Here is a 22498-nt window from a genome sequence, read left to right as displayed (position 1 = left end):
AGGAAATGTGGCCCTTATATCTCTGTCACACTCACTTTCTCCAGGGTGCTGTCAGCCAAATCTCGATCCTTGTGTATATAGTCTATTGGCCAAATCCTGATCTCTTTGAAGTGAGGGGCTAAAGTGGAGTTGGTCCTGGGGCTGGTTTTGTTCAATATCTTCATTAATGATCTGGAGGATGGTGTGGATTGCCTCAGTAATTTTGCAGATGACAGTAAACTGGGAGGAGTGGTAGATACGCTGGAGGGTAGGGATAGCATACAGAAGGACCTAGACAAATTAGAGGATTGGGCTAAAAGTAATGTGATGAGGTTCAACAAGAACAAGTGCAGAGTCCTGAACTTAGGACGGAAAAATCCCATGGACTGCTACAGACTAGGGATCGAGTGGCTAGGCAGCAGTCCTGCAAAAAAGGACCTAGGGGTTACAGTGGGCGAGAAGCTGGATATGTGTCAACAGTGTGCCCTTGTTGCCAAGAAGGCTAAGGGCATTTTGGGCTGTATAAGTAGGAGCATTGCCAGCAGATGGAGGGATGTGATCGTTCCCCTCTATTCAGCGTTGATGAGGCCTCATCTGGAGTACTGTGTCCAGTTTAGGGCACCACACTACAAGAAGGATGTGGAAAAATTGGAAAGAGTCCAGAGGAGGGCAACCAAAATGATTAGGAGGCTGGAGCACATGATTTATGAGAAGAGGCTGAAGTAACCGGGATTATTTAGTCTACAGAAGGGAAGAATGAGGGGGGATTTGATAGCTGTTTTCAGCTACCTGAAAGGGGGTTCCAAATAGGATTGATCTAGACTTTAATCAGTGGTAGTAGATGACAGAACAAGAAGTAATGGTCTCAAGTTGCAGTGGGGGAGGTTTAGGTTGGATGTTAGGAAAAACTTTTTCACTAGGAGGGTGGTGAAGTACTGGAATGGGTTACCTAGGGAGGTGGTGGTATCTCCTTCCTTAGAGATTTTTAAGGTCAGTCTTGACAAAGCCCTGGCTGGGATGATTTTGTTGGGGATTGGTCCTGCTTTGATCAGGGGGTTGGACTAGATGACCTCCTGAGGTCCCTTCCAACGCTGATATTCTATGATTCTATGATTTATGAATCCAAATTTGGCCTCATTATTCCGAGTCAGATTTTCTTTAGGAAACTTTGGAAAATGTTTTTCTTTAAAACCGCCTTTCCACTATAACAAGAATGACAGTTTTTACATATTCATGTAGGTTAAAATAATAAAAAGATGCATAACATATCATTAATTACACAATAATATCCCAACAGTATACACATAATCATTTCAATAGGAAATTAGACATGCAGAAACCTCTTTTGCACATTGTGGGGGCAAACATTCAGTTCACTCAGAAAACCCTATCAAAGAGATGACATATGGACATTCCCAAGAAAGGACAATCATTGAAAACCCTGTCTCACCAAACACTCACTATCTCCTCAGGCCTCTCCACCTTCAAAACCTCCTAAAAGAAAGAAACAAACCAACCAAGTAGTTAAGCAAAAATAAGCTAAAAATCTGACAAACAAACAAATAAAAACCACAAAGAACAAATGCATTTGTCATAACTATAAAGAGAAGGGTAACAACCCTCCTGTATACAATACTATAAAACCCATCCTGGCCAGAGGCACCAAAATCCTTTTGACTGTAAAGGTTTAAGAAGCTCAGGTAACCTGGCTGACACCTGACCCAAAGGACCAATAAGGGGACAAGATACTTTCAAATCTTGAGGCGGAGGAAGGCTTTTGTTTGTGCTCTTTGTTTTGGTGGTGTTTGCTCTTGGGACTAAGAGGGACCGGACATCAACCCGTGTTCTCCAAATCTTTCTGAACTCTGATCTCTCATATTTCAAACTTGTAAGTAACAGCCAGGCAAGGCGTATTAGTTTATCTTTATTTTCTCAACTTGTGAATTTTACCTTTGCTAGAGGGAAGTTTATCCCTGTTTTATTGTAACTTTGAAACTAAGGCTAGAGGGGGCTGTATGGGCTCTTTGAATCTATTTACCCTGTAAAGTTATTTTCCATCCTGATTTTACAAAGATGATTTTTACATTTTTTTAAATAAAATCCTTCTTTTAAGAACCTGACTGATTTTTCCATGGTCCAAAGACCCAGGGGTTTGGGTCTTTGATCACTTTGTAACCAATTGGTTAGGATACTATTCTCAAGCCTCCCTAGGAAAGGGGGTGTAAGGGCTTGGGGGGATATTTTGGGGGAAGAGGAACTCCAAGTGGTCCTTTCCTTGTTTCTTGTTAAATCACTTGGTGGTGGCAGAGTACCAGGTTTTAACCTAAGCTGGTAGAAATAAGCTTAGGGGGCTTTCATGCGGGTCCCACATCTGTACACTAGTGTTCAGAGTGGGGAAGGAACCCTGACAGCATTCATACCTCATTCTGAGTTATTATCCCAAAATATAAGATGAGCCAGAGACCTCACTACGGACTTTGCTATGGCTACTGATTTTATAGGCAATGGTCTCAGATACTATGGTAAGTGGTAGCAGTACACGATAGATAGATTACGATCTTATTTACATTGCTGCGTAAACATATAGAAACTCCTTTTATTCTTGAGTCATGTTTGTCTGTATTTTTACTAGTGGAAATACCCAATTCTGCATAAACACATTGAACAGTATTTTCTCATGGAGGTAATAAGGTCATCAGCCGATTATATTTATAAAGAAACCCAGAATGAAATTGTTACCAAAGGAGAAATATGGACATTTTGTTCTTAGTGAATAACCTCCAACCTATCCATTTACTCAGAGCGTCTTTGATCTCTTTGTTTCTCATGCTGTAGATAATCGGATTCATCATGGGTGGCAACACAGAATAGAGAACAGCTACCATGAGATTCAGACCTGAGGTTGAGCTGGAGGTGGGTTTCAGGTAGGCAAAGGCAGAAGTACAGAGGAACAAGGAGACCACAAAGAGGTGAGGGAGGCAGGTGGAGAAGGCTTTATGCCGGCCCTGCTTAGAGGAGATTCTCAGCACTGCTTTGAAGATCTGAACATATGACACAATTATGAAAACAAAACAGCTTGAGGCTAAGCACATACTAAAGATAAGAAACCCGACTTCAAAGTGGTATGAGTGAGAGCAGGCGAGCTTGAGTAGCTGGGGGATTTCACAGAAGAACTGATCCACCGTGTTGCCTCCACAGAAAGACATTGCAAACGTGTTACCTGTGTGCAGTGCAGAGTTGAGAATACCACTGATCCAGGCACTGGCTGCCATTTGGACACAAGCTCTCCTGTTCATCACCATCTCATAGTGCAGTGGTTGGCAGATGGCAACGTATCGGTCATACGCCATGACGGTCAGTATGGCAAAACCTGCTGAAACAAAGACAACGACTAGAAAAATTTGAGTGACGCATCCAGAATATGAAATTGATCTGCTGTTCATGAGGGAATTGGCCATGGATTTGGGGATGGTGACAGAGATGGAGCCGAGGTCTAGGATGGACAGATTCATCAGGAAGAAGTACATAGGGATGTGAAGGTGGTGGTCAAGGGCTATGGCTGTGATGATGAGAAGGTTCCCCAGCAGGGATATCAGGTAAAGCACTAGAAACACCACAAAGTGTAAAATCTGCAGCTCCTGTACGTCAGAGAATCCCAGGAGAAGAAATTCAGTCACGGTGGTTTGGTTGGACATTGTCTTCCTCAGTACGCTGTGTGATGACTGTGGAGGGAATGAGAAGGACAATGGTCAGGATTAGGGCGACAGAGGGAATGTCCCTGATTCCCCTTCCCCTAATATCTCATTATATGAGTGTCAAAGGTTCACAGAACTCATCACTTACAATGACAAGGTGTTGTTACTGCTCCTCGCCTCTAACAATCAATGAGTTGTGTTATCACAGTAGTGTAAATTGTGTCACCTGCTTTAAAGTCAATGGAGCTTCATCACTTTATCCCTTCTGAGGATTTTTCCCATGGTGTGGCTTGATAAAATGCAGTACGAAGGATGGAACAAAGCACACTCCAAATCCAACAATTCTTGCAAAGAAGGTCCCTCCATTGCGACCATCACCAAGCTCACAACTTGGGAATGAAACTCATAAACTCGAATGCTAACACAGCCTTATTCCCACTTTGCAGGGCAATATGACATAGACTCATAAGTGGCAGCTCCTCTGTCATGTTTCTACCCCAAGTCCTGTGCTTAGATGGCCAGTTGCCTGCTTCCAAATTGATTTATAGCACAAAATCACAGCTGCACTTCTGCCTGCGTGTAACTATGGGCTAGTAGCATCCCTCCGTCATCGTTATGTTGTATCGTTTACTCTGTGCAGTGTGGTGCAGTGGTTGTCAGGACACCTGGGCTCTGTTCTTGTTTCTGCCAGTGACCTGCTCTGTGACCTTGGGCCAGTCATTTTCCTTCTTTCTGCCTCTGCTTCAACCCACCCTCCCCCTCTCAGCCTTATCTACTAGGACTGTAAGGGCTTTCGGAGAGGGGCAGTGGGGCAGATTTTTAAAGGTATTGAGACACCTAGTGAGATTCTCAAAAGAATCAGGGCTCCAACATCCCTTGAAATCAACGAGTTGTGAGCTCCTAGGTGCTTCTGAAAATCCCACTAGGCACCTAAATACCTTTGGAAATGTAGCCTCGTGTCTTACTCTGACTATGTTCTGCACACCCATTTACACCATTTATACTCAGCCAGCTGCAGTTTGGAGCTAGGCAAGGAGGTCTGGGTTCTACTCCCAGTGAGCTCCCGTATGTCCACGAACAGGATCAGGATAGACAGGCTTTGGTTGCTTTGTTCAACTCTAACCCAGGGTTTAAAGGGGCTCTTCAGTATAAAACATTATGTGTGCTGCCAACTTTACTGTTTATTCACTTGTTACCTCCTCACAACTATCCCTTTGAAAGAGAAACACACAGCTGCAATAGAATAAATGGGTTTGAAATCAGGCTCTTATCAGGTCATATTAATGTTCCCCAAATCATTTAAAGTTTAAAGCTGGTTGGAAATTTTCAGCTGTGTTCTTTTTAATGGAGATTGGTTTTTCAGCTAAACAACAACAAATCTCAGAATCTGTCTGCTTTTCTCAAACATTCTGGGATTGTTTGGTAAAAAAACTGAAAACAAACTTTTTTTTTTCTTTCAAAACCATTTGCTAAAAACTCAGGGGGGAAATGGATTTAGGGTTTTCCCACTTACTGGGATTTATCAATGCTCCTAAGTGAGCCAGGTGGCTAAATCCTATGAACATTCAGTGGGAGTTAGGAACCTAACCTGCTCAGGTGCTATTGTAAATCCCACGAGGAACCTTTCACCTTCTTTAGGTGCTTAAACCCTTTGTAATCCTGGTCCTGGGTCTACCTTGTTAACTTCCAAGGCCTGGAAATAGGGGTTCTAGTCCCATTTCCCTCCTGTATGTCCTTTGGCAGCACTGAGCTAGACAGGCTTTAACTGCTCAGTCAACTCTGAGCCGAAAGCTGCTAGTGCGCAGAAAACATAAACTGTGGCTATCAGCTCTGCTGCTCAGTCAATTTTTCCCTTCCAGTAACTGTCCCTTTGACACAGAAACAATCCCAGTTTCAAGAGAAAAAATGATTTTGAAACTATGGTATTATTGAACAGGACTAATGTTCCCCACCCTTGTTCAAAGCTCCATTTCAGATTAGAGATGTTTGGAAATTTAGATATTTTTTGTTTTTTTGTAGTAGTAGGAAAATGAATTTTTGAACTAAACAAAGATGTTCAGGGAAAGTATCTCCTATGCTCATGTTTGGTTTGGTTTTGTTGAAATCTGCAAATCCCAATATTCTTTGGTTTGCAATGTACAATTTCCAGTTTACAGTAGTTTTTAGCTGAAAATTAATTAGTTTTTGGTTGCCAAACCCTGCAAATATTTCTGATTTCTGATGCAAACTTAAAATTATGCACCTTCTTTTTTTCTGACTGGCTCTAGATGTCTGACTAGACTAAAGCCTGGTCTACACTACGCGTTTAAACCGGTTTTAGGAGCGTAAAACCGATTTAACGCCACAACCGTCCACACTAGGAGGCACCTTATATCGATTTTAATGGCTCTTTAAACCGGTTTCTGTACTCCTCCCTAACAAGAGGAGCAACGCTAGTATCGGTATTACCATATCGGATTAGGGTTGGTGTGGCCGCTGATCGACGGTATTGGCCTCCGGGCGGTATCCCACAGTGCACCACTGACTGCTCTGGACAGCATTCTGAACTCGGATGCAGTGGCCAGGTAGACAGGAAAAGCCCCGCGAACTTTTGAATATTTCCTGTTTACCCAGTGTGGAGCTCTGATCAGCACGGGTGGTGATGCAGTTAAAAATCAAAATAAAGAAAGAGCTCCCGCATGGACGATACGGACGTGATCGCTGTAAGGGCAGGCAAATCTGTTCTATCAGCGCTCCGTTACAGAAGACGACATTCAAAATCATTTTTTAAATATCTCCAGACAGATGCCATAGCAGGGACTCAGCGCACTGCTGCGTGACAAGCGTAACGGAAAGCCAAAGAATCAAATGGACGCTCATGGACTGGAGGACTCAAGCTATCCCACAGTTCCTGCAGTCTCTGAAAAGCATTTGCATTCTTGGCTGAGCTCCAAATGCTTCTAGGGTCAAAAACAGTGTCCGCGGTGGTTCAGGGCATAGCTCGGCAATTTACGCACCCCCCCACCCACCCCCAGAAGTGAAAGGGAAAACAATCCTCTCTTGACTCTTTTACATGTCACCCTATCTTTACTGAATGCTGCAGATAGACGCGATGGTGCAGCACTCAACACCAACATCCTTGCTCCCCTCACGCTATGGCTGACTGATGGTACAATACGACTGGTATCCGTCCTTGTCATCAGCCTATTGGCACATGGGGCAGTGCAAAAGGACTGGTAACCATGATGACCAGCATCTGTTAGGTCAATCAAGGGCACCTGGTCCTAATTTTTCCTGGTAGATGGTGCAATATGGCTGATAACCATCATCATCATAGCAACAGGGGGCTGAGCTCCATCAGCCCCCACCCTTCATGTGTAAAGAAAAGATTCAAGTGCCCCTGAACTAGCAGAGGAATGCTGGGCTCCTCTCCTACACACTCCTTACTGTCCTGTCTGGACTATCATAGCAGCTGGAGGCTGCCTTCCACTCATATCTCACTAACAAATCACTGTGTCTTATTCCTGCATTCTTTATTACTTCATCACACAAGTGGGGGGACAATGCTACGGTAGCCCAGGAAGGCTGAGGGAAGAACGGAATCAACAGGTGGGGTTGTTGCAGGAGCACCTCCTGTGAATAGAATACAGCTCATAATTTCTGCAGGATCTGACACAGAGCAGCTGTGCTCTTTGGTTCTATGATACAGTGGTTCTCTAGTACACTTGCCCATATTCTAGGCAGGACTGATTCTATTTTTAGATACCAAAAAGGAGGGATTGACTCAGGGAGTCATTCCCAATTTTGGCTTTTGCGCCCCTGGCTAAGAGCAGCCAGGGGCACTTATGACAGCAGCAAATGGAACAGTGCAAAAAGACTGGTAGCCACGATCATCTTATTACCAATTTATGGTATGGTACATGGTACAATATGGCTGATAACCATCTCTGCTATCATGCAAAAGCAAAAGCATGCTGCTGTGTAGCGCTGCTGAATCACCTCTGTGAGCGGCATCTAGTACACATACGGTGACAGTCACAAAAGGCTAAACAGGCTCCATGATTGCCATGCTATGGCATCTTCCAGGGCAATCCAGGGAAAAAAGGCATGAAATGCTTGTCTGCCGTTGCTTTCCCAGCGGAAGGAGTGACTGACGACATTTACCCAGAACCACCCGCGACAATGATTTTTGCCGCATCAGGCACTGGGATCTCAACCCGGAAATTCAAAGGGGCGGGGGAGGCTGCGGGAACTATGGGATAGCTACGGAGTAGCTACCCACAGTGCAATGCTCCAGAAATCGACGCTAGCCTCGGACCGTGGACGCACACCACCGATTTAATGTGTTTAGTGTGGCCGCGCACACTCAATTTTATACAATCTGTTTTGTTAAACCACTTTATGTAAATTCGGAATAATCCCGTAGTGTAGACGTACCCTAAGAGTTAAATCCTTAAGGAGTTCACATTGTAACTTATATTTAGGTTCTTACCTTCTGCTGAAAAGAAATCTGACAGGCTCTAGATGTTTGAATTACAATCCATATTTCTATTATTACATTTGTCAGAATCTGTCTGCTTTTCTCAAACATTCTGGGATTGTTTGGTAAAAAAACTGAAAACAAACATTTTTTTTTATTTCAAATCCAAAAAAATCAGCTTTCAGCTGAAAGTTTTCATTTGCTAAAAACTCAGGGGGGAAATTGATTTAGGGTTTTCCCACCTATTGGGATTTATCAATGCTCCTAAGTGAGCCAGGTGGCTAAATCCTGTGAACATTCAGTGGGAGTTAGGCACCTAACCTGCTCAGACACTATTGTAAATCCCACAAGGCACCTTTCTCCTTCTTTTGGTGCTTAAACCCTTTTTAATCCTGGTTCTGTGTCTATCCTGTTAACTTTCAAGGCCGGGAAATAGGGTTCTAGTCCCATTTACCTCCTGTATGTCCTTTGGCAGCACTGAGCTAGACTGGCTTTAACTGGTGGGTCAACTCTGAGCTGAAAGCTGCTAGTGCACAGAAAACATAAACTGTGGCTATCAGCTCTGCTGCTTATTCACTGTTTACCCTTGTTTAAAGCTCCATTTCAAATTAGAGATACTTGGAAATTTAGATTTTTTTTTGTAGTAGTAGGAAAATGAATTTTTGAACTAAACAAAGATGTTCAGGGAAAGTATCTCCTATACTCAGATGTTTGGTTTGGTTTTGTTGAAATCTGCAAATCCCAATAATCTTTGGTTTGCAACGTACAATTTCCAGTTTACAGTAGTTTTTAGATGAAAATTAATTCGTATTTGGTTGGCAATCCCTGCAAACATTTCTGATGCAAAATTATCCACCTTCTTTTTTTCTGACTGGCTCTAGATGTCTGACTAGACTGAGAGTTAAATCCTTAAAGAGTTCAAATTGTAACTTATATTTAGGTTCTTACAAGAAAAGAAATCTGACAGGCTCTAGATGCTTGATAATAAAAGTCTTAAAGAGTTCCATTTACAATTCATATATCTATTATAACATTTGTCTCTATATTAATACCTTCACATATATAATTGAAAGCAAAAATTGGTCCTCCAGCACCAGGATTCTCTGGTCATCTCTCTCTCATGCCCCCATCACTGTATTTTCCAGTGGCAGTTTCCATGTCCCTCTGCTGGATTTCCTGAGTATCTCTGCAGTCCCTAGCAGACAGGGATCCACTCCACAGATGAGCGCTTCCTGTCAACTCCTTAGACAGTCTTGGCTGAGAGACAAAGGACTAAATGGGATCAGAGACTGAAAACTCCTCCCAGCTCTAGAGCTGATCCTGGCTTGTGCAGGGTTCAGACACGGTCAAAGCCCAGGATCTCCCTGCTCTGGGGCTAAATAGTTTAATCCAGTCTCCAAGGCTTTAAGCCCAGCTCTGATCTCACCTCTGGAGCAAACCACCCTGACAACCTGCCCGACTCTAACCCCACAGAGGGAGAACAGCACCCGCCCTGGATCTCACATCATGAAAGCACCCCTGGAAGGACCCTTGGCTAAACACCAGGCAGGGCAGAAGCCCAAAGCATGTCCCAAGGTGCTTGCAAAATAAAACTGGGATTTCTAACACAGACACATGATCTACAATAGCTAAGAGCCTAGTGGCAGCAGAATCTCAGCTGGCCTGGAATAGCCTGTTCCTTCATTAACACCACGTAATCACTTCTGGGTGAGCAGAGATTTTTTTCCCTCCAGCATTGTGTCAGCAGCTCTTGGGATGCATTCGCTAGAGGAGCCCACAGCTCAGGCTGCCCTGTCTGCTTGAAGTCAGTCACCAAGAGATACCCACAGGTGAAGATTTAAAACAAAGGGCCAGGTCATGAGCTTGTGTCAATTGTTACATTTTCATTGAGTTCATGGTAGTTTGGACCATTTACACCAACTGGGAATCTGGGCCTTTGATTTCTGTCGTCGGTGGCAATTTACATCAGCTGGGGATCTAGCCCATTGCACAGTTATAAATCCATATTTTTTGCCTGCCAATCTGATCTGAAGCTGATTCAAAGGTTCTGAACCAGTCCGCACTTTCTTAGCTCTTTGCCCCATGGGTTTAATTACAAGAGTAACTTTTATTGGTGATGGAGAATGGTTCAGTCCCACTAGGGATAGAACCTTGGAGGAATTCAGTGTTGCACAGTTTTCAAGTATCTGATGTTCAACTTCTGTTGGGATGAATGGCCCAGAATTGCATTCATTCTGTCTCAGCCATTACATTAATTTTTCTCTTACTACAGACAGCACTAAACGAAAAAGCTCAGTGGGGACACGTCTTCTAGGAACTGCACAAAGATCCCTAGTCCATTTCTTAAGGCCACCATTAAGCCATCACAAGGCACAAACTTTTATGCTTATGCCAACATAGTAAGTAGCGGCCTGGCGGGGGAATGGTCCCTGTTCGCCCCTAGGCAGTGATGAATGCAAGGCTGGATGCTGAACACTGCATAGCTGAGGGATGGATGTTTCTGTTTGTCCAAGGACGAAGAGAGGGGCCATTTGTAAAATCTGACAATAGATAAGTTTCCACTTGACAAAGCCTCAGCTGGTATTTTCAAAGCAGCCTCATTTTCAAAGCTGTCCACCTACCACTGACTGTCAGATATCTGATGAATAACAACCTTTTACTTATACCCTGCTGTCACCGGATTGTTCTGCATGATGTAGAGGTCAGATGGTCCCAGCTGAGATGGGAGCAGGCCTATATTTTAAAACCTCAAATTCATGAGTGTTTGGTCCTGGGGTCTGTGTTCGGCTCATGTTAAAGAGACAGGACCATTTGTAGAACCCATTTCTGGATATGGCTGCCATTTACAAAGCCGTTCAGTGTCAGGAAGGGCTCAAAAATAGTGGTTTTGGATCTGTCCCCAGCATTCTGGTATGATATTGTTAAAGCCTCTTAGGGGATCTCAGACACTCAGGGATAGATTCACAGAAGGAATTAGGCTCTGATTTTTTAAGGTATTTAAGCATCTAATGGGACTTTCAAAACACCTTTTGATTTCAATCAGATTTAGGTACCTAAATGCTTTTGAAAATCCCACCTGGACACCTAAATGCCTTTTAAAATTTTGCCCTTCGGTATTCTAACACTGAGCATTGCAGCACCTAACTTTTAGGCACTTAGAAAATCACCATGATTCACAAAGCCTGTGTTCGGAGCCCAGGATCCCTGTTCCTAAATGGGATCCACAGTTGCCAGCATGCGGTGGGGGGGTGCGGGGGGGGCGCCTAACCTAACCTAACCAATGGGAGATGACAAGATGGGTGTGTGCCAATCCCCACCCCCTCACAGAGATAATTGCCTAGGTCGAGCTAGTGGGTGTCACCTATCCCTGTTTGTGATCCATAACTGGGAACCCTATCCTTGGGGTCAGGCACTTATGGTGTTGTGTGTCAAGGAGAAGGCCCTCCTGTTTAACTTTTAGGCCAGTGGTTAGGGTACTTACCTGGCATGGGGAACAACCCCAGTACAAGTCCCCCCTCTGCCCAAGGAGAAGGGATTTGAAGGGGGATCTGCCACCCAGTGCCCTAATCACTGGGCTGTGGGATATTCCAATGTGGGGCTCCCTCAATCCGTTCAAGCTGTTCCACTTTGGATTAAATAATTAAAGAATCGTTGGGTCGGAGAGGGAGAGAGAGAGAGAACATGAGAATTACCCTGTAGCCTAGTGGTCAGCGCACTCACCTGGGAGACCCAGTGTCCAGTTCCCCTGCTCCAATAGCTCTTTAATTATTTTTCCAAAGTGGAACCGCTTCAACTGGAGTGACTGTGGGAGCCTCACATCAGAATACCCCTCACACTGATGACATGGACAGTGGCACTGCATCCTTTCTCTGTGCAAGTCCTTGTCAATGTTGATCTCTCTCTCTCTACTCCATTCATCGGTGTGGTGCCGAAAGTCACTGACACGTCAGGTCCCAGAATCCTAATTATTGAAAGAAGCCAGAAGGGGAGAGTAATTCCAATGCAGCAATTGTAAGGCTTTAGTTGACTGGGAAAGGAGAGAAATGGAGACAGTGTCAGAGTCTGGCACCAAGTACTTTTGATGAGCTGTTTGTAAATGAGCGATGGAGTAAGATATAGTCATAAAAAATCATTGTTAAATAATGGTTTAATAAGGAGTGCTTATAAGAAAATTATGATCTGGACATAGACAATCATTAATAGGAAAAGAATAATAATAATTTCCATAGATTATTCATTATCTAGCTAGCTAACATAATTCACAATCAAATAGAAATCTATCATTATGACTAAAAAAAGGTTGTGTGTTAAGACAAGGAATGGTCCTGTCTGTCTGTCTACTTAATCACATACTCTGCTTTTGTCTGTCATATATGTAGTGTACACAACCATGCACAAAAATGATATTCTAATACTAATAACTGGCCAAGTTCTGAGATCATCTCTCAGCTTAGAAGTGAGTAGATCCACATCAGAGCAGTGCACTTAAACCAGAGTTAGAATAAAATGACCCCAGACAAGAAACTTACACCATTGTTCATGTCACTACTAAGTGTAGCCCAGAGACTTTGGGCCAGAACCTCATCAGTATTAAACTGCATTGGTGCTGGTCTAGCTGCGTTGGGAAATCTGACCCTTACATCTCTGTCACACTCACTTTCTCCGGAGTGCTGTCAGCCAAATCTGGATCCTTGTGTATATAAGCTATTGGCCTAATCTTGATGTTGTTGAAGTGAGGGGCTAAACCCCAGTCACTTCCATGGAATCCTAATTTGGCTTTCTAATTCTGAGTCAGATTTTCTTTAGGAAACTCTGGAAAAAGTTTTTCTTTCAAACAGCCTTTCCACCATAGCAAGAATGACAGTTTTTACATATTCATTTAGGTTAAAATAATAAAAAGATGCCTAACATCTTTAATAATACAATAATATCCCAACAGTATACACGTAATCATTTCAGCAGGAACTTAGCCACCCAGAAACCCCTTTTGCATTCTTATCATTGTGGGGAGTAAACCTTCAGTTTGCTCAGAAAACTCCATCAAAGAGATGACATATTGACACTCCCAAGACAGGACAAACATTAAAAATTCTGTCTCACCAAACACTCATAATCTCCTCAGGCTTTTCCACCTTCAAAACCTCCTAAAACAAAGAAACAAACCAAACCACCAACCAACCAGTTTAGCAAAATTCAGCTAAAAATGTGACAAACACACAAATAACGAAACAAACAAACCAAAAACACAAAGAACAAATGCATTGATACCTCAATCTGTGTTATTATCCCAAAATATAAGACGAGCCAGAGACCTCCTGTCATAAACAGATAGTTAAGGGTTAAGGTCTCTTTTACCTGTAAAGGGTTAACAAGCTCAGTAAACCTGACGGACACCTGACCAGAGGACCAATCAAGGGACAAGATAATTTCAGGGATTGGAGGGAAGTCTTTGTTTGTGTTCTATGTTTTGGGGGCTGTTCTCTCTTTGGATCTAAGAGGGGCCAGACGTATATCCAGGCTCTCCAAGCTTCCTGAAATATTCTCTTCATGCAGTATAGTGAGTATTAGAAAGGCAAATTAGTCTTTTGATTAATTTCTGTATTTGCAAATATGTGTTTGCTGGAACCATATTTTATTGTTTTGTTTGCTGTAACTTGTACTTAAGCTATGGGGGACGGAGTCCCTTTTGTTTTTATAAGCTGTACCCTGTAAACTTCCATCCTGATTTTACAGAGATAGTTTTTTTACTATTTTCTTTCTTTAATTAAAAGCTTTTCTTTTTAAGAACCTGATTGATTTTTTCCCTTGTTTGAAACCTCAGGGGATTAGTTTGACTCACCAGGGACAGGTGGGGGAAAGAAAGGTGGGGGAATGGTTTATTTCCCTTTGTGTTAAGATCCAAGGAGTTTGGATCTATGTTCCCCAGGGAAAGGTCTGGGGGAACAGAGAGTGTGCCAGACACTGAAACCTGGCTGGTGGCAGCAAGTACCAGATCTAAGCTAGGATTTAAGCTTAGAAGGATCCATGCAGGTCCCCATCTTTTGGACGCTAAAGTTCAAAGTGGGGAATAAACCTATGACACCTCCCTACGGACTTTGCTATGGCTACTGATTTTATAGGCAACGGTCTCAGATACTATGGTAATTGGTAGCAGTACACAATCTTATTTACATTGCTGTGTAAACATATAGAAACTCCTTTTATTCTTGAGTCATGTTTGTCTGTATTTTTACTAGTGGAAATACCCAATTCTGCATAAACTGACTGCACAGTATTTTCTCATGGAGGCAATAATGTCATCAGCTGATTATATTTATAAAGAAACATAGAATGAAATTGCTATTGAAGGAGAAATATGGACATTTTGTTCTTAGTGATTAACCTCCAACCTATCCATTTACTCAGAGCATCCTTGATCTCTGTTTCTCATGCTGTAGATGATCGGATTCATCACTGGTGGCAACACAGAATAGAGAACAGCCACCATGAAATCCAGACCTGATGTTGAGCTGGAGATGGGTTTCAGGTAGGCAAAGGCAGAAGTACAGAGGAACAAAGAGACCACAAAGAGGTGAGGGAGGCAGGTGGAGAAGGCTTTATGCTGGCCCTGCTTAGAGGGGATTCTCAGCACTGCTTTGAAGATCTGAACATATGACACAATTATGAAAACAAAACAGCTTGAGGCTAAGCACATACTAAAGATAAGAAACCCGACTTCAAAGTGGTATGAGTCAGAGCAGGCGAGCTTGAGTAGCTGGAGGATTTCACAGAAGAACTGATCCACCATGTTGCCTCCACAGAAAGATATTGCAAATGTGTTCCCAGTGTGCAGTGCAGAGTAGAGAATACCACTGATCCAGGCACTGGCTGCCATTTGGACACAAGCGCTCCTGTTCACTGTCTCATAGTGCAGTGGTTGGCAGATGGCGACGTATCGGTCATACGCCATGACAGTCAGTATGGCAAAATCTGCTGAAACAAACATGACAACGAGAAAAATTTGAGTGACGCATCCAGAATACGAAATTGATCTGGTGTTCATGAGGGAATTGGCCATGGATTTGGGGATGGTGACAGAGATGGAGCTGAGGTCTAGGATGTACAGATTCATCAGGAAGAAGTACATGGGGGTGTGAAGGGGATGGTCAAGGGCTATGGCTGTGATGATGAGAAAGTTTCCCAGCAGGGATATCAGGTAGAGCTCTAGAATCACCAAAGGGTAAAATCTGCAGTTCCAGAACATCAGAGAATCCTAGGAGAAGGAATTTGGTCACGATGGTTTAGTTGGACATTTTCTTCCTCAGTACATCGTGTGATGGCTGTGGAGGGAATGAGAAGGATAATGGTCAGGATGAGAGCGACAGTGGGAATGTCCCTGATCCCCCTTTCCCTAATATCTCATTATATGAATGTCAAAGGTGCACAGAACTCATCACTTACAATGACTAGGTGTTGTTAATGCTCCTTGCCTCTGACAATCAATAAGTCACATTACCACACTACTGTAAATTGGGTCAGCTCCTTTAAAGTCAATGGAGCTGCATCACTTTATCCCATTTGAGGATTTTGCCCATGGGGTGGCTTGATAAAATGCAATATGAAGGATGGAACAAAGCACACTCCAAATCCAACAATTCTTGTAAAGAAGGTCCCTCTATTGCGACCATCAACAAGCTCAAAACTTGGGTATAAAACTGAAACTAAAATTCTAACAGCTTGATTCCCCCTTTGCAGGGCAATATGATGTAGACTCAACCAGAATCGTGAATAGCAGCTCATCTGTAATTTTTCTACCCCAAGCTCTATGCCTAGACGGCTGACTCTCTGCTCCCAAATTGATTTATGGCACCAACTCCCAGCAGCACTTCTGCCTGCGTCTAACAAAGGACTAGTAGTAAACATTGTATCGTTTACTCTCTGCTGTGTGGTGCACTGGCTGTCAGGTCACCTGGGCTCTGTTCTTGTCTCTGCCAGTGACCTGCTCTGTGACCTTGGACCCATCATTTCCCTTCTTTCTGCCTCTGTTTCAATCCCCTCTCCCCCCCGCCATGTCTACTAGGACTGTAAGGGCTTTCAGAGAGGAACTCTGGGGCAGATTTTTAAAGGTATTGAGGCACCTAGTAGGATTCTCAAAAGCATCAGGGCCCCAACACCCCTTGGAATCTATGAGTTGTGAGCGCCTAGGTGCTTCTGAAAAGGTCACTAGGCACCTAAAAACCTTTGGAAATGTAGCCCCATGTCTTACTCTGTTTCTCTTCTGCACACCCATTTACACCATTTATACTCAGCCAGATGCAGTTTGGAGCTAGGCCAGGAGTTCTGGGTTCTACTCCCTGTGAGATCCCGTATGTCGTTGAATGGTGGCAGGCTAGACAGGCCTTGGCTGCTTGGTTCAACTCTAACCCAGGGTTTAAAGGGGCTCTTCTCTATAAAATATCCTGTGTTCTGCCAACTTTACTGTTTATTCACTTGTTACCTCCTCACAACTATCCCTTTGAAAGAGAAATCACAGCTGCAATAGAATAAATGAGTTTGAAATCAGGCTCTTTTCAGGCAAAATTAATGTTCCCCAATTCATTTAAAGTTTAAGGCTGGTTAGAAATTTTCCGCTGTGTTCTTTTTAATGGAGAGTGGTTTTTCAGCTAAACAACAACAAATCTCAGAATCTGTCTGCTGTTCTCAAACATTTTGGGATTGTTTGGTAAAAAAACTTAAAACTTAAAAAACCAAACTGTTTTGGTTTTGAGATTTAAAACAAATCAGTTTTTAGCTGAAAGTTTTCATTTGCCAATAACTGGGGGAATATGGATTTATGGTTTTCAGTGAAAAATAAAAAAAAATCCCGATGGGAGGAAAAATTCCAATCAGCAGTAGGTATTTGATTAAACTCATAGTAAAGATCTTAAGCAGTTCGTATTGTAATTCATATTTATCATCTTAATTTTCCCCTGTATGTTGATCCCCCAACATATTTAATTGAAATAGCAAACTTCCTGTACTAGGCTTTGTGGATTTCTTCCCAACAGAAGACACATTCAGTCATCCAGCACTAGGATGTTTTGGTCAATATCTATCTACAGACCAGAATCTAGAAGCTAATGGCACAGGTATCTGAGAATCCTTTCACCCCTCATTGTGCGATTGAACTAGATTCAAACCTGTTGCTCTCTGCAGACGAGCTGTGCGTATCTGGCTTTGAGCTGCACTGGCATTAAAGGACTGATGCTGTGGGAAGGTGATTTATCCATGTCTATTTCCTCATGCCCTGGAGCCCAGCACAGCTCAGAAGCAGAGACCCAGAGGCCAGGGCACAGAAACAAAGGTTTTAAAGCCAAAAGGTGATAAAGCCATTCTGATCCTCTAGTCTGACCCCAGCATAACACAGAGCGTATGATCTACAGCAGGGTTCCCTGATTCCAGGCCAACTTCTGTGTTACCTGTGGCCCAGGATTAAAAGATGGTGACAGGCACCTACTGGGATTTATCAATGGTCCAAAATGAGCCAGGTGGGTAAATCCTATGAACATTCAGTGGGAGTTAGGCACCTGACCTGCTCAGACGCTATTGTAAATCCCACAAGGCACCTTGCACCTTCTTTAGGTGCTTAAACCCTTTGTCATCCTGGTCCTGTGTCTATCACAGGTAAAGTCACAGTCAGGGCCGCCCAGAGGATTCCGGGGGCCTGGGGTCTTTGGTGGCGGGGGGCCCCTTCTGTTCCGGGACCCACCGCCGAAGTGCCCCGAAGACCCGCGGCAGGGGCCCCCTGCTGCCGAAGCGGGACCCGCCGCCGAAATGCAGTCGGGTCTTCGGCGGTAATTCAGCGGCGGGGGGCACCCGCCGCGGGTCTTCGGGGCACTTCAGCGGCAGGTCTCGGAATGGAAGGGCCCCCCCACCGGCGAATTACCGCCGAAGACCCGGCTGCATTTCAGCAGCGGGTCCCACTTCAGCGGTAATTCGCCGGCAGGGGGTCCTTCCGCCCCAGAGCGGAAGGACCCCCTGCCGGCGAAGACCAGGAGTGGAAGAAGCTCCGGGGGCCCGGGCCCTGCAAGAGTTTTCTGGGCCCCCCAGAGCGAGTGAAGGACCCCGCTCCAGGGGCCCTGAAAAACTCTCATGGGGCACCGGCGGGACCCGGGGCCTGGGGCAAATTGCCCCTCTTGCGCCCCCCCCCCGCTCTGGGCAGCCCTGGTCACAGTGACAGTAGCAGGTGACTGGGATGAAGTGGCCACGTGATGGCAAGAAGGATGCAAAGTGACCGAGCGCTGCCTGGCTTGACACTGACCTGCCCCTGGCTCTGCTCACTCAGGGGGTGTCCACACTGTAATGAAGGTGACACAGCACTATGTGTAGACACACCCAGGCTAGTTTTGATCTAGCTAGCTCGGACACTGGTAGGCATGAAGCCGCAGCAGCATGGGCTGTACACGCCCACCCAGACCCCTGGGTATTACTCAGTCACTAGCCTGCAGCTGGCTGTTTGTGTCATGTAGATGCAGATTGGGCAGATTTTCCACAGAGCTCCACACCCACAACTGGGTTCGATGTTCAGAAGAGCTCAGCTCCCAGCATGGCCCCAGCCCAGCCAGCTGAGTGACTCTGAACCTCACCATGGGGGAAAATCCTCCCAGCTCCAGTGTCTGGCCCAGGCACTGGGCAGATTCACTGCAGGGATTGTGGGTGCCGAGCGAGACGGAACAATCTGTTTCCTCCAGGCTGCAGAGAAGCTGCGGAGCTTTGTCATGGAGGGCACTGAAAACCGATGGCTGTAGCAGCCGACACACCATCCCCATCTGCAGGAGGGAAACAGGACCCATGTAACAGTGAAAACACTGCACCCAATATTGAGAAGTTGCCCCTCTCAGAGATCTCAGGGGTGGGTCTGCACCACTGTACAAGGGCCAGGAACTGCCTCTCCTCCTCTGCCTGCAGGAACTGCTGTGCTGATGTAAGGGGACTGTTGCCCCCTTACTAACATTCAGTGGGGGTGTTTTGGTTGCTAGCTCCCAGCACTAAAAGGGGAGGGATCGATGGCAAATCAGGACCCTGAGACTGACAGTCCCCAGGAACAATGGCAAGAGGCCAATGCTCCAGGTCAGTCTGATTGACAGGGCGGGCCAGCTAATCAAGGAGACAGAAGGCCAGGGTGGGTCCCGTCCTCCGTGTGAGCAGGAATGTGCCTGAGTCAGACAGAGTGGGGCCGAGCTAAGGAGAAAGCAGGGGCCCAAGCTGAGCTGGAGAGCAGAGCTGGGCCAGATCCAGAGGGGCCAGAGCTGCAGCCAGAGAGCCAGAGGCACAGCCCAGGGAGAGCAGATCCTGTGCTGGGAGCGGAGCTGCAGCCAGAGAGCCAGAGGCACAGCCCAGGAAGAGCAGATCCGGTGCTGGGAGCGGAGCTGCAGCCAGAGAGCCAGAGGCACAGCCCAGAGAGAGAGCAGATCCTGTGCTGGGAGCAGAGCTGCAGCCAGAGAGCCAGGTGTGGTGAGCAACTGGGGCCAGCCAAGGGGGGAACCTTGGTAAAAGGGCCCAGTGCAGGAAGACACCCCAGCCAAGGGTCCATGCAGGCCAGGCTGGGAGGAGGATCTTAACCTGACTGGGGGGCTGGCATTGGGAAGAAGGGTCCCACCACCCAAAGCCTGGAGGTGTGTGGTCACCACCATTGCAAGTGTCTAACCGGCAGCATAACTGCAGCACAGCCAGGGCCTGAGAAGGCGGCCTGGGACCTACAAGGAATAGACTGCAAAGTGCTTTGATGTCCAGAGACACTGTTTGTAATGTTCCCTGCCACAGAGCAGGGTGATGTGTTTTCCTGTAACCTTTCCCGTTTTTTCTTATTCTTTTCTTTAAATTAATTGTTAAGTAAACAACTTGTATTTGCTTTATATTGTATGGAATAATCAGTGGGTCAGGGAGGTGCCCAGTGCAGAAAGGGTACCCCGGAGTGGGGACACCTTAGCCCCTGTCCTAGGTGACCACAGCAGGGTTGGGGGTCGAGCCCCCCAGGAATCCTGGGCCCAGCCTTGTTGGGGCTACGAGAACTCTGCCAGACAGGAGAGTCCTCAAGGGCAGGGAGGCCTCTGGGTAAAGGAAGTGGGAGCAAGGACTCAGATCCTTTCGCTCGCCCACTTCACCGGGGTAGCACAGAAGCCAGGAAAGTTCCCCACAATAGCGGGACCATTCCCCCACTTACACTGAGATCCCCACCAGAGACACAGCCTGATGCTGCCAGCACCCTGGATGGCAGGTACCATAGGCCAGGGGAGGCTCAGCCTCTCCAAACAGGATGCATCAGACCTGTCGCCTTTGGAGTGCTGCCTGCGCTCCGCCCGGAGCCCTCGCTCCTGCTCTTCCCCTGAAGCCCACAGCACCTGCCGCTTGCTGCCTGTCAGCTGTATGGGGGGCCCTGTCACTTGCTCCTGTACGCCCCCGTCACTCACCCTTAAGGCAGGAGGGAGCAGAAAGGAGCAAGCGGCAGGCGAGAAGGCCTGGGGGCAGAAGGGGTGAGGGATAGGCACCAACTTCTGCTCACGCCGGCGGGTGCTTGACCCCTTTCTGCCCCCTGGCCCCACCCTGACTCCACCCCCTCCCTGCCCCTATTCCAACTCCTTCCTCAAATAACCACCCCTGCCTCTTCCCCGCCTCCTCCCCTGAGCATGCTGTGTTCCCGCTCCTCCCCCCTCCGTCCCTCCCAGAGTTTGCTGTTTGGCGGCGGCAAGCGCTGGGAAGTAGGCAAAGGAGCAGGGACGCGGCAAGCTCAGGGGAGGAGGTGGGGAGGGGAGTTTGGCTGCCGGTGGGTGCACAGCACCCACTAAATTTTCCCCATGGGTGCTCTGGGGCTGGAGTTGGTGCCTACGGGGTTGGAGCCTATGAGGTGCGGGAGAGGAGCAAGCTGCAACAGTGAACAGGAAGCCTCTGAGGAGGGGGCTGAGTGGGAGCGGGGAATGGGGCATAGGGCAGAATAGGAGTGGAGCAGTGGGCAGGGCGATAATCCAGGCACAGGGGATGATCCAGGTACTCACACCCGGCCTCCCCAAATGCCGGAGGCATGCGCTGCCCATGGCCGGCACCAAGCCTGTACAACAGAGCAAACAACCAGAGCAGGTTCATAACCTCATCCTGGACAGCCCCCCGTCATTCCTGGGAACGCTGCAGGGGGAAGGGCTCAGGGAGGAATAAACTCGGACACCCACCTGCCACTCTGTCGTTTTCTTCTCCTCTTTACGTGTCAGAGCCAGGGCCTCTTCCAGCTCCTTCCTGAGAGGGCCCAGGGCTCCCTGGAGTTTCACCTGCAGGGACATCGTGTGCGATAAACAGCCATTAGTCTGCCTGTCCGATGGGTGGACAGTACTGTCCATATTGGCATTTCATACACGAGCAGTAAATACCCTGGAAGGAGGCAGCAGACTGGGCTCTGCCAGCCCCAAAGGCCCCATGGGAGCAGAGACGCCAGTCTCAGAGCAGGGGCTCTGCTCCCTGCGGACACTCAGGACTTCTCAGAGCCTGTGTCTGAGCTAAAGCTTCACATCACTGAGCACAGGCCAGAGGGGAAACAGCTGGGAAGGTTCTGAACGATCCCTCCTGCCGGTGCCAGTGAAGAGGTTGGGACAGCACCTCGCTGCACTGTACCCAGACCCAGGCCAGGAACAAGACCCCACTGTGATCTCCTCTGTCCAGGCTCCCATGTGGCCTCTCTCAGGCAGCAGCTGAGCACCTGAGCCAGCGCAGTCCCATTAACTGCACAGGGTGAAGCTGTGATGTGGCTGGAGGTCAGTGAGGAACAGGGAACACTCAGTCTGGGGGAATGTGCCACCCATAATTATAACTGCTCCAGAGCTGGAACAACCCAGGGCTCTCTTCCCTTTCGACAGCGTGTGATTCCTTCACACAGCAACGTGCTTCTGCCCTGTCAGCCCCGCTCTGTGCAACACCCCTGGCAGCCCCCCAGAGCCCCCTGCTGAGCCCCCCCTAGAGATCTCCCCATTTCACTCTCTCTTTTCTCTGGGCCCTCGAGTTCTCTCCTCCTCTCTGTCCAAGGGCCCAGGCTGCTGCTGCAGCTGCTGCTGAGAGCTCCTAGGGTGCTGTTTGGTGACACCCCTGTGGTGCTGCTGGAGGGAAGCAGTGAGGGAGGGAGCCAGCAGGGGCTAGTGAGAGACAGGAGGTGGAAAAGCAGCCTCTGCATCCAGCAAAACAGCTTCGTAAGTGAGCAGGGATCAGAATGCGGTGCGGGAGGGTGGCTGGATTATTTGAAGCTCCACCCACAAAATTGTTATATCCTTGGGGGCAGCAGGTTTAGGAAGAAATCACTTGAGGCCAGAGAGCAGACAGCTAACAAAGCTACCATTTATTTACAGACACAGAGCTCACCTAACCAGCT

The 22498-nt window shown here is 46.7% G+C and overlaps 3 protein-coding genes across 3 annotated transcripts in view; all 3 read right to left on the bottom strand.

Annotated features, from left to right (window-relative positions):
• Window positions 1-22498, bottom strand: part of LOC123345337 — a 716016-nt gene that overhangs the window by 632186 nt on the left and 61332 nt on the right. The window lies entirely within an intron of this gene.
• LOC123346919 (olfactory receptor 14A16-like) lies at window positions 2715-3674 on the bottom strand. Its single transcript, XM_044984363.1, has one exon. It carries the CDS (start codon window positions 3672-3674, stop codon window positions 2715-2717), a length of 960 nt encoding a protein of 319 aa, XP_044840298.1.
• On the bottom strand, window positions 14531-21422 carry LOC123346918 (olfactory receptor 14A16-like). The gene is made up of 3 exons (XM_044984362.1): window positions 21315-21422; window positions 18738-18920; window positions 14531-15385 (listed from the first exon to the last, which is right to left on the bottom strand). Exons 1-3 carry the CDS (start codon window positions 21420-21422, stop codon window positions 14531-14533), a joined length of 1146 nt encoding a protein of 381 aa, XP_044840297.1.

This window comes from Mauremys mutica, chromosome 12, assembly GCF_020497125.1.
Source record: "Mauremys mutica isolate MM-2020 ecotype Southern chromosome 12, ASM2049712v1, whole genome shotgun sequence".
NCBI lineage: Eukaryota > Metazoa > Chordata > Testudines > Geoemydidae > Mauremys > Mauremys mutica.
This window is presented reverse-complemented; position numbering and strand designations above follow the sequence as displayed.